This window comes from Pelodiscus sinensis, chromosome 20 (genome assembly GCF_049634645.1).
Source record: "Pelodiscus sinensis isolate JC-2024 chromosome 20, ASM4963464v1, whole genome shotgun sequence".
In the NCBI taxonomy this organism is placed as follows: Eukaryota; Metazoa; Chordata; order Testudines; family Trionychidae; genus Pelodiscus; species Pelodiscus sinensis.
This window is the reverse complement of record NC_134730.1, coordinates 28,117,576-28,129,765: the sequence shown is the minus strand read 5'-3', so window position 1 is coordinate 28,129,765 and position 12,190 is coordinate 28,117,576. Positions and strand designations below refer to the sequence as shown.

At 53.8% G+C, this 12,190-nt stretch overlaps 1 protein-coding gene across 6 annotated transcripts in view; it reads left to right on the top strand.

Moving 5' to 3' along the window:
* Positions 1-12,190, top strand: part of RPTOR (regulatory associated protein of MTOR complex 1) — a 308,767-nt gene that overhangs the window by 198,729 nt on the left and 97,848 nt on the right. For all 6 annotated transcript variants that reach the window (XM_075904089.1, XM_075904088.1, XM_075904087.1 and 3 more), the window contains 2 exons: positions 6,319-6,420; positions 10,682-10,765. In XM_075904089.1, coding sequence (XP_075760204.1) covers positions 6,319-6,420; positions 10,682-10,765 — 186 coding nt within the window. The remainder of the gene's footprint in view (positions 1-6,318; positions 6,421-10,681; positions 10,766-12,190) is intronic.

The following is a 12,190-nucleotide window of genomic DNA, read 5'->3' as shown; positions in this document are numbered from 1 at the left end:
GGTTTGAGCATTGGCCTGCTAAACCCAGGGTTGTGAGTTCAATCCTTGCAGAGGCCATTTGGGGCAAAAATTTGTCAGGGATGGTGCTTGGTCCTGCTGTGAAGGCAGGGGACTGGACTTGATGACCTTTCAAGGTCCCTTCCAGTTCCAAGAGATAGGCAATTTCCATTAATTTTTTTTTTAAATTGAGTAAAGCCTTTGCATTCCATGTACGTTATGAAACTATATATTCCCATTAGGTTTGCTGGCTGCAGTTGTATTCAGCGCAAATGCCGTACAAATGCTTTGGCTTTGGAGGGCTGAGGCTAGTAAATGCTCACTCCCCCTTGAACCCCCTTTTCTTTTCTATACATGTTCTGCGTTTGAAAATAGAAATAAGTGTAATTGCCCCTATTCTGGCCTGAATTGCCCCTATACTAGTGCAGTCCCGTGACACAGCTCCAGTAGGGCAACTAATATGCCCCCTGGGCAGTTGGGCTTTTCCTGAAAGTTGCCTGCCAGTTGGGCTGATTGACAGTGCAGAGCGGGCATGTTTCGGGGGGGAGGGAGAGAAATGCCCACCGGGGACTGGGTAAGAAGCTAGCAAACCCTGTTCACTTAGGGTATGTCTAGACTACATGCCTCTGCCGGCAGAGGCATGGAAATGAGACTACCCGACATAGTCAATGAAGCGGGGATTTAAATATCGCCTGCTTCATTAAAATAAAAATGGCCGCCACGTTGTGCCGGCTCAACTGATTGTCGGCACAATGCAGCAGTCGAGACACGGATTGGTCGGCAAGGAAATCCTTTGCTGACCGATCCCTTATGCCTCCTGAAATGAGGTTTACGGGATCGGTCGGCAAAGGATTTCCTTGCTGACTGATCCTTTGCCGGCAGAGGCTTGTAGTCTGGACATACCTACCCTTAGAACCCAAGCAAGACAATCAGAAGAGAAGAGTCGCCCGCCAAGCTCCAGCCAATGCCGGGATTTAACTCTAGCGTAGCCGAGGCTAGTTGTGTAGGTTTGCAGCGGGAAGGAGGGCATTATTCTTCGAGTGCTTGCTCATGTCCAGTCCATGTAGGTGTGAGCGCCTGATGCATAGAAATTGGAGCTTCCCCCCTCAGCGGTACCCATCGCACCAGCCAGGGAGCCCCCTGGAGTGGCGCAGCTCTATCGGTGCATCTATACCCCTGCTGACCCTCCACCCCCTCAGTTCCTTCTTACCGCCCCTGACGGTAGTTGGAGCAGCTTGACTTCTTTGCAGGTCCTCAGCATTTGTGTGTATAATTGTCTGCGTGTTCTTAGTACTTACTGGTACTTACCAGTTAGTTGTTCACACAGGGAATTCCTACTTTATCTCTCTCCTCCTGGGGAGGGGATGCCGGGGCCGCAGGGGTTCAAGCCTTGTTCTAAGTGCTTGAAGCCTCTGCCCTGCAGCGACCCCCATGACACTTGCCACAGCTGCGAGGTTTGCTGGGGCTTTAAGCCCAGAACGAAGAGGGAGTGAGATTCTAGGTTCAAGCCCCTCTTGATGGAATCTGCTCTCCAACCGGCACCAGACTCGGCACCAGTCATACGGAACGCACTGGGATTGGTGCGCAAAGCTGCAGGGGCACCGAAGCAGTCAGCAGCCCTGTCCAAGACCATTGCATCCCGGCACCGCTCACAATCGCCAGTGCCCAAGAAGATGCATAGAGGGAGGTGCCCCTCAAGGTACAGACATGGAGTGCGGCACCCGGAGGGGCACTCTGAAACCCGACTGCTCCCCCCAGTGCCTCGACACTCCTGTGCCACCTAGGCACCAGTTGAGCTTGGCGCAGGGTGTGAGTCCGGCACAGGACTTGCCTATTGGGGATGTCCAGCGGCCGTCAACGCCGGACACCATCATTGCAGCTCGGGACTGTATCAAGCTGACATCGTAGCCGGGTCTGGCACCAGCTATGGGCACTGGGGATGCGGGGAGCGTTCTGGCACCAGAGACAGCATCAAGACCAGCACCGAGAACGACAGCGGCTCTGCCAGCAACGTCATCAGCAGCATCAGCCAGCCGCCCACTGGGCCCCTCGTTACCGGCACAGCCCGTGGTGCCAGGGCCATCTTTGGAACACATGCCACCGCCCACACCAGTCTGTCACCGTCGGAAGCCGCCCAGGCGGCTCCTGAGATTCGCCATCGGGACAGACCATTTTCAGTTCTCGGTGCTTCCCCTTTGACCTATCTCCGGCACCAAGGGTTTTTCTGAACGTATGGCAGCCCTGGCAGCCTTCCAAAGGAGGCACAGGGTCCAGGCATTCCTGTACCTAAATGACTGACTCATCAGAGGCTCTTCCAGGGACCAGGTGCTACAACACACACAACTGGTCAGACACCTAGTCACACAGTTGGACTCCTCATAAACGAGGAAAAGTCCACTCTGACCCCCGCTCAAGTGATCGAGTTCGTGGGAGCCCACCAAGATTCCACAATGGCCTTGGCCTCCCTGCCCAAGGCCGGGTTTGTGGCCATGAAGGACATCGGGAAGCTCCATGTCTCCCCCCAATCACAATGGCCAGGGGTTGCACGAGGCTGCTGGGCCATATGGCAGCCCTCTGCAAGTGTGGCTGGTGTTTGTTTACAATCCTACCCATGCTCCGTTGGGCAGGGTGTTCTCCATCCCTCGAGACACTTCTCTCTTGAGTGTTGGCTACAGGAGCAGGGGTCTGTGCTGGCATCCTTTTCACCAGACAGACCCCGTCGGTGCAGCTGGTCATGGACACAGGCTGGGGGGGGGGCACTTGTTCAAGCTCCAGACATGAGGTATGTGGTCCCGAGAGGAATGGTTACTCCGTATAAATGGGGGAGAGTGGGCCGAGGCTTAGCTTTCTACCCTGAAGCTTTGACAAACGATTGAAATGGAAAGACAGTTGAACATCCTTGATCCAGCCCTTGTTTGCTAAATCAACATCCCGACCTCCGCTTTATACCCGGCAGGAAGCAATGGGCGCGTTGTGCATCAGACAAGGTTAGATGCTGCCAGCCACTGTTAATCCTATAAGAAATTGTTGCTTCCTGCAGGGTGGGGGGCAGTTTTACTAAGGTTAATCAGTCTGTTTCGTAACGGGCTGGCAGATCCCCAATCAGCGTCTCCGATGTGCAATGCTCTAGTAAGAGGCAGAGGGTTACTCAGCTACCTTTGTTCTCGGGCCTTTTTGGCCACTCTGGGTTTAGTTTCCAGTCCAGCCCTGGGGAAGGGAATTGAGAATCTCTTCTTCAGGGCAGTTTGGTTTCAAAACATACTAGAAAAACCATGAGCCACTGACTTCGGCCTGTTCTCCGTGCACTTCCCGACTCCCAGCTGGGAGAAGGGGTTCGCTGCTGGGGAGGAGCCTGGTGTCTAGGCGTGTTCTCACGGGAAGAAGCATGTTGGAGTTATGGGTACACGCCAGGGGGCAGCGGACTTGCAGGGTCCCTTGCAAGGTGGGCAGCGGCTCCGATGGGCCTCAGGAAGAAGGGGCGGGGCTGGAACAGCCAGCCCTCAGTGCTACCCAGAGCATGCCATGCTGGCTACTCTCCCCACCACCAGCCAGCCCTGAGGCACGCCCGGAGTGTGCTATGTAGTGCTCCCATGATTATTTAAAAGACCTGGGGCTCTAGCTGCTGCTGTTCCTGCAGCAGCGGCCAGGAGCCGTGGCCCCTTGTGAATTCCCGGGCCCCAGGGCAACTGCCCGTTTTGCCCCTCCTGTCGGCAGGCCGGTGCACACGCCCGTGGATGGTTTCCCAGTGGAAGCTCTTCTGCCGGATAGCTGGCCCTTTCTCCCAGCCGCTCGCACAGCAAGCCTTCTGGGGCACCAGGCAAACGGCAGGGTTCTAGAGCAGGGGCTCATGCTCTGCAGATTGGCAAGTGGTCATGGACCCCTCCATGTCTCAGCTGAGGTTTTCCCCGGCTTTACCTCTCCTGCAGGAGCTAGAATTAAATCCTGGAGAAAGGACTGGCTTCCCCCGCAAAGGGAAATGACCAATAGCAAACATCCAGGGGTGTCCAGATGTACTGGCCCTTTAAGCGTACCCCACGCACCCACACAAAATGGTACCCCCCTGCATTTTCCACAGGAAAGCACTTTCAGTGAGTCAGTGCCCCTTCCAGAGTCTCCCCTTTCTAACAGTAAGCGTGCACTGATCTGTTCGCAGTGCCCCTGCCCTCTGCGAGAGCTTGCTCCCAGCACGCAGCAGGCGCGTCGGTTTGATCACCGGAGCGGCCGCGTGGACTGCCTCCCACGCCTGCTCTCCTTTAGGAAGGGGCAAGGGTGCAGAAAGGTGATTTCCAAAGAGGGTTTAGAACAGTCTGACTCATTTCCTGCGTTGCCTCTTGTGAGGCATCGCTCCTAGCCTCAGTCTTGAAGAACTCAGAGCAAAAGCCTTGTCTCTGCCTCTCCCCTTCTGTTCTGTGCAGGCACCCCTTGTACACCAATAACCCCGTTCTGAAACGGCACCCAAGTGACAGCTCCTGGACAGCCTGCTCTGCACTGCTCCTGTTGATGTGTCGGGAACTCAGGCAGTCACCCTATTTCTTGGAGCGCCGCAGGAGCGCTTTCTGCTACTCAGAATACTTAGAACGTCGCTACTCTTCCTGGGGTTATCCGTCACGCCATTTCCCCTTGCACCCTGGCTGCTGGGGGCCAGAACAGTTCTCACTCACAGGTGCCGGAAAGGGACGTTGTAACTGCGGAACGGCTGCCAAATGAACACAGAGCTCTTGTTCCATTAGCTCAGTGGTCCCTGGAGGTGGGTTTTTATCAGAACACTTGGGGTATGTCTAGACTACAGGCTTTTGTCGACAGTATCTGTCGACAACGCTTCTGTCGACAAAGAGCATCTAGACTACATCCAGTTCTGTCGACAAAGCAAGCTGCTTTGTCGACATGACAGTTAGATGAAAAGGACAGTGTAGATTCAATAATGCCTCCTGTTGACAGAACTCTGTCGACAAAAGGCGTTATTCCTCGTAGAATGAGGTTTACAGCCATTGACAAAGCTGCTGAGTTCTGTTGACGTTATGTCGACAGAACTCAGCAGCAGTGTAGACGCAGGTATAGTTTTGTCGACAAAAGTCCACTTTTTTGTCGACAAAACCCTGTAGTCTAGACACACCCAGGCAGTGGTGTTGTGTTAAACCCAGTGGCGAATATCTCGGGCTTAGGGACAGCTCCCCTACGTTCGTTAGCTGTTCCTGCTCTGCATACGTTATCCACCAAATGTGATCAATTCCCGATTCTTTTATTCGGGTGGGTCCTGGGCACAGTAATTGCAAATGGTTTCCCAGTGCTGAGTCGTGTTTCCATCCTTATTCCCCCGTAAAAGCGTCTCCGCTTGGATTCCATCCTGTAGTACCCCGCAAGTGAGTTCCGGCCTTATTGCCCTATATTGCTACGATCTCTCCTGCTGAATCAGGGAATTTGTTACTATAAGTAGCTGTGTTAGATTCTTCTGGGTTGCGTATTTGAAGCCCTTAGATCAAGGATAGGCAAATACCAGCCTGCGGGCAGGTTAGCCCCTGCTGGTCTGCGCTGCTTCCCACAGCCCCCGTTGGGAGTGAGCAGTGATCCGTGGCCAACAGGAGTTGCAGTCACCCTGCGGAGGTGCAGGTAAATATAGCGGCGGTGGCCCGCCGGGGGCTAACCTGGCGAACCGCCACCATTGTATCGCCCGCCTCTGTCTTAGATACTCTGCTGACTGCCACCAGGATCAGTGGATGAGAAGGAATGAAGAGATCTTTGGGTGTGTGGGGGAGTGAGGGGAAACCGTCCATACAGCCCCCAAAGCTGCATCTGTGACTCATCGGCCTTTCTCAGAGGCGATGTAACACAGCCCAGGGAGCACGAGACAGGAGCGCTCGCTTTTTTCATTCTTGGTCGATTATTTTTACCTTGGACTTGGCAAAGGCCAAGCCAGGCATTAAATAAGTGGAACTGCCGCTGCAGGAAGATAAATGAACTGTTGCTCTCTCTACTCTGCATGTGGAAAGAACATGCTCAGGTTTTCCCCAAACCTTTTTCACTCAAGGTCTTCCCCCACTTCATTCCTCCATTTCCTCTGCCCTTTTTTCAAACCAGTGCTTGTCTTGGGGGAGGCTGGCATCTTTCTGTTCTGGGTGCACAAAGTCAGAGTCTGAGAAATCCTTCTGAGTAGTTTTGTGACTTAACTGATACAACTGGGAACGCCGCACTGTGCTGGCTAATGGATGCCAGAGCCTGCAGGCTCCCCTGGTCGAGGGGCAGGCAGGGCCACGGAGGTGCACAAGGCGACCCCCTCACAAAGAGGGCAGCACAAACCTCACTTTGATATTCTTGCTCCAACAGCACAGCCCGTTCTTTGCTGAGCAGCTGACCGCGTTCCAGGTGTGGCTGACGATGGGAGTGGAGAACCGCAACCCACCCGAACAGCTGCCAATCGTCCTGCAGGTAAGTCGCCTTGGTGAGGGCTGGGTGGCGGGCAGAGCTCGCTGGCACTGCTGAGTGTCATGGGCATTCAGCCACCAGCCAGCTCTGTGTGTGTATTTACGCACTCGTCTTTCCCTGCCCGTGGAGTGCCGTGCTCTCAGCCAGATGGTGTTTGGGTACATACATTCCGGGGGCTCATTCAGGACTAATTGGGCCTGATTGTGTGTTTGCTAGACCCTTGCTGATAAAGACACATTTGTCTTCCCTTTCCCCCCACCTCTGCACTTTCAGTTAAGCATAAATTCTTGCTGTAATCTATTAGTCACTTCAACAGCAGCAAACTGCCTCGCCCACTCTAGTTTTTCAGAGGCTGGTGCAGTCGCTGGCTTGCTTGCTCCCTGGCCTCCCATCTTACCTGCTAGCTCTGGGAGGCAGGGACTTTGTCTTCTTTTTAGTTCGCAAAGCGGGCGCTGCTACAGTTTAAGGGACTAGTGAGAAGGAGAAAGTGAATAAGGAAAAGTTATTTGCTTGTTCCCGTAATATAAGAACTAGGGGCCACCAAATGAAATTAATGGGCAGCAGGTTTTTTTAAAAAAAGAAAGTTCTTCTTCACACAGCTCATAGTCAACCTGTGGAACTCCTTGCCTGAGGAGGTTGTGAAGGCCAGGACTATAACAGGGTTTAAAGGAGAACTGGATAAATTCATGGAGGTTAAGTCCATCAATGGCTATTAGCCAGTATGGGTAAGGAATGGTGTCCCTAGCCCTGTTTGTCAGAGGGTGGAGATGGATGGCAAGAGAGAGATGTCTTGATCATTCCCTGTTCGGTTCACTCCCTCTGGGGCGCCTGGCATGGGCCACTGTGGGCAGACAGGACCCTGGGCTGGCTGGACCTTTGGTCTGACCCAGTCTGGCCATCCTTAAGACTAGTGAATGGCTCCTGTCTCCGAGCCCTGGCAGAGGAAATGGACCTGGTGCGGTTAAGAAAGTGCTCAGAGTATCACATGGATCGGGAGGCAGCCCAGACAGCTGCTGCTCTGCACTCCTTCCTGTCTGCGTGGGGTGCTCTGAGGTCATCCGTAGCAAGGGGTCCCAAACTCAGTTTACCTTAGGGTCAGGGCCGGTCCTCAGCTCCTCCTGGTGGGCCAGCAGGCAACCCCTCTGACAGGGCTGCTGGGGAGGGGAGGGGAGAGGAGCGTCTCCTCGCTTCATCCCCAGCCCCGCCTGCTGCCCCCAGGTGGTTAAACCCTCCGAGAGCCTCCCCCACTGCCAGCATGGCAGGGCTAGAGAGACATCTGGCGACTAGCTCCATGCCGCTGCTGGCACGTCCCCGGGGCCGGGGCAGCCATGTGCAGAGCCATCCTGTCCATAGGCGCTTGGGCCACCCTGGGCTCTCGCTTTGGGAGTCTTCAGTGGCCTCCTCAGCTGTCCTGTGGCTGGGATGGTCCCCCCATGTTCAGGTTAGCAGCGGGCTGGGGCTGGGCTGGGGTGAAGCAGAGCTGCTGGGCTGGCCTGGGAGTTGGCAGCAGCGGCTGCTGCATTGCTCCACTTCACCCAATTCCCACTGCCACGGTGAGTGTCAGGAGGCCTGACCCCTGCCGCTGCCCCACACCAGGCCTCCCAGAAACCATGGCGGCTGCATCCTTGGCGGGGGGACTTGCGGGATAGGCGTGCATGGGGGGGGGGAGCAGGGCTGGGAGAGGCAGGGCAGGAGTGGAGCAGGGGCTGGGCTTGAGGGAAGGGCACAGATGCTCCCCCCTAGGGCCGCAGGAGCCGGCCTGTGGAACCGCTTGGGCCACAAATAGCTCACGAGCCGTGAGTCTGAGACCCCTGACCTATAGGAAGGAAAAAAGAGTTTGAGTGAAGCCCACGGAGCCCTGGGGGTCTCCTCTTACACCTGGGGAGCAAAGGAAGAATGCCCCGGGGCCCCGCTACGCCCTCAAATGCAGGCTCATAGACCCCCCCGACCCCGCAAACCCTCATCACGGTAGCGTTGGTCACCTTTCCCTTCGGCAGCAAAATATCGATCCTCTCCCCCTCAAAGGCGTGGGGTCCGAGTCAGCACATGCTCAAGGACATCTGGTTTCCATCTCCAGAATGGAAAAAGGACCCCCCCCCCACTAACGTGCCTCTTGACTGACAGCCCCATCAATCTTTTTGAGACCAAATCTGAATTTTTGGAGCCGCCAGAGGCTGAGCACAGTTGGAAAGAGAGCTGTGCTGTTTGTCTCTGTCACTGCGATGGGAGCAGGCCGGCTTCTTCCCTGGCACCATGTCCACCGCCTTCCACTCACCGAGCTGGCACCGGGAGGCTCTTCTGGTAATTCATCTTGCAGCCGTTGTGAGCGTTCACCTGGCTCAGGAACATGCTTTCAGCAGCTCAGAGGGCGAGGCGAGGCTAGAGCCGCATGCCCGGCGCAAATGTGAAACGTGGGGCGGGTGGCTGGTTCACACGCTGCTTCGGAAATGGCGACAGTTTGCTCACTGATGTTGTCGGCCTCTTTGTCTTTTTCAGATCCACTTCCCCTCTTAGATGCTTGATGCTCCCAATCTGAAATGTGCTGCTGGCTTCTATCCTCAAGCAGGGGGTCTCTGTCACTGGACAGCTCTGTGTAGTTGTGTGATCTAACAAACCAAACCGATTGGTATTCCGGACTCCAAATGGCCCTGCAGCCCCCTGCCCCTTTAGAAAGAGCATCATATCCTTTTAGGGAATGGAGACCTTACCCTTGTGTAGGCCCCATCACCGGGTCTGCCTCCTGGTTCCTTTAAGCTCATGTCATTTTGGTCAGATGGCTTTTGTCCCCCACATCACTTCTGTCTTCAGGTCATGGCATGGCTTTGGTTCAGGGAAATGTACGCGTGAGAGACCCAGAGACATCTCTCAGATAATGAATTGTAGGTTGAATTCAGTCTCGGAGAGATTTTATACATGCCTCCGTGCTATTAGCATCAGGAAGATGCATTTGCATGCTTCTTTCAAAACCCTTTTACAATTGCATCTGATTTTTTTCTCCCGTCTTTGACAGAATTTGTGGATTTATTTAGTTCTTATTAAAGGGAAAGGTACAAGGTACCTGCTTTTCAGCCTTCTCTGCCAATGTACCTTACACTCAGCCTGCCTCCCCCTTACTTCAGTCCTGCCCTGACTGCCAATCTCTGCTCCTGTCTAAAACAGATCTCCCTGTTACCCTAGTGCCAGACATCTCCTGAGCACACTGCTGCTTGTGCCAAATTACAGAGCGGTGTTGGGGTGTAGAGAGATGCCAGCTAGGGCGGAGTGACCGGAGTCCTTTCTCTCTGGACCTATATTGGGATTGGCGCGTTGTTAAGGAGTGAAAAGTCAGTCTGCTCGCTGTACCCTCACCTAAATGTCACTCTTCCCTTCTGGCCCCGCCCACGAAGTATGCATTACCCAGGCAGGATTAGCCACTGCTATTCAGTTTTGAAAGTGGAACACCAACAAATAATTGCAGGGGAGGCAAATTGTGGCGCCAAATCAGGGAGCGTCTTCCATGATCCAAACTGGGGATGTTAATTGTTTTAACAGAGGATTAAGCATCACATTCCTAAAACTTACATCTGCTACAGAGTTTCCCAGCTGGAGGTCTCTGTGCATATTTCACATGTAAGTCAGTCCAACTCCTGGCTCATTATCGGCATCAGATTCTGTTTTAATGAGAGTTTTATTGAAGGCCAGTGTGACCCCGTTGCTTAACTCCTTAGCCTCTTGCATCCCTTCGCCATGGGAAGCAAAGCCTTATTTCTGCTTCCGAGTTGGTTTGGGTAATGGGGGATTGGGCTTGCTGCTTCGCCTGACCACTTCCCTGGGACACCATCTGCCCCTGCTTTGTTCCTTTCTTCCCTCTGTAAATCAGGAGAGAACATTTCACAGCCAGAGTGGCTGCTTGTAGCAGGCCCAAGCTGGATTGCCACTTCTGTGCCAGAGAGAGATGTGAGCAGATGGGATCTGTGTCAGAACCCCCACTTCCTGAGAGCTGAGAAAACAAGCTGCATTCCAAGAAAAAACATTTGCATCTCTGCCTCAAACTTTCCAGAGGGGAGCATTGCTGCATTAGGAGCTGACTGTTCCCCAGATAGGGCTGACGGGGCAAGTCTGCGGCCAGACAGCCCTCTTGCCTTTCAACATTATTCAGAGCCTTGAAACTTACGCGAGGCTGATGTGTCTGACCAGAGGGCCCCTCCGAGGGCGTCCTGTCCTTGCCCAGCGCTCACAAGGCTTTCTGTTCATGGCACTAATCTTTGTTTTCCTCTCTCTACAGGTGCTGCTAAGCCAGGTGCATCGGCTGCGAGCTCTTGACTTGTTGGGAAGATTTCTGGACCTGGGTCCCTGGGCAGTTAGCTTGGTGTGTCCAAGTGTTGCGCTGACCCTTTGAAAGGGCGGGGTTTGTTTTCAGTATATTCAGTGTGTTTGAATGATTTATGAAAGCAGGATGTGGAAAATATGCCTTGAGTTGGGAGCGATGATCGGTATCTGACAGCAGTCAGATGGCCTTGAGGTCAACATGAATCAGGTTGCCAGAGCTTAAGCAGGATTTGGAAGCTGCGGAGAGTCCTTTATATTTAGTCCACGTCAGCTTTCGTCCACGTTGTCCATGTTTTGCTCCTTCTCTTCCAGCTGAGATTATGAATAGTGATGGCTTCTGCAGAAACGTGCATGTGGAGACCCCGACAGCATCTAATGGGCATGTGAGAACTATGAAATTAATTACCCAGAGGAAATCAAGTAACAGTGATGAGCATGTCCTTTGGCTAAGAAACACATTCACCCCCAGCAAGTTATGAGATCAGGCATATTGTTGCGCTTATAAGAAGCGTAAGGGGTCTTTAAAGGGAAAAAGGGAAGACACCATGTTTATTAAGCATATAGTAGTGAAGCAGCTAGCTCCCTCCCTCTCACCCACCAGTCGATGTTATAGGGTCCGGATCACTCTGGCGGCCAGTCAGATTAATTGTGGATAGGAAGGAACATGACGTGATGCTCCAGTGGAAGTCTTAGTAGGCTGGAACCCCAAAACTGTGTCCCTTTTTATAGCAGTTTTCCTTCATTGGGATCAGTAAGTTTTGCACTGTCCTGCTGTATTCAATCACCATTTGACGAGTGCTTGTTTTCTTAAGTTGTTCATATCACAGCTATCTTGTCCCTGTTGATAGGTGCTTGCCTTATCTTTTAGAGTCATCAGTCTGCCCTTCATCCACATCTCCATAGGCTTGGGGTGGGCAATCATTTTTTTGGGGGGGGACACACAAGAATTTGGAAAGTGGTTGAGAGCCGCATTCTTCCATGATGTTAATGGAAGAGCTGTGGGGTCTGGGCTGGAGGTTGGGTGCAGAAGGGAGCTTGGGGTAAGGGAGGGAGTTTGGGTGAAGGAGGCAGTTGTGACCTGGGGCACTGGACTTGAGTGCAGAGGGTTGGATTGTGACCTGGGCAGGGAATTGGGGTACAAGGGATTGAAGTGCAGGGGTTTGGGTTGTGAGATAGGGCAGGAGGGGACTATGGTCTGGGGCAGGAGGTGGGAGTGCCAGATCTGGGGGGGGGGGGTATGGGTGCAGGAGGACAGAGGATGTGCGTGTGTGTGGAGTAGGGGGGCAGAAGTGGGGGGGGGGGAGGGCAGAGGGTTGAGGGAGGGAGGGGCTGGGGTGCCAGAGGCAGACTCTGGCCAGGAGACTTACCAGCCAGCAGCCTAGCACTTTCCTGAAGCAGCCTCCCTGACTGCCTGCCCCATCCCCGCACGAGCTGTAGCCATGTGCTCTGTGAATAACTACAAACC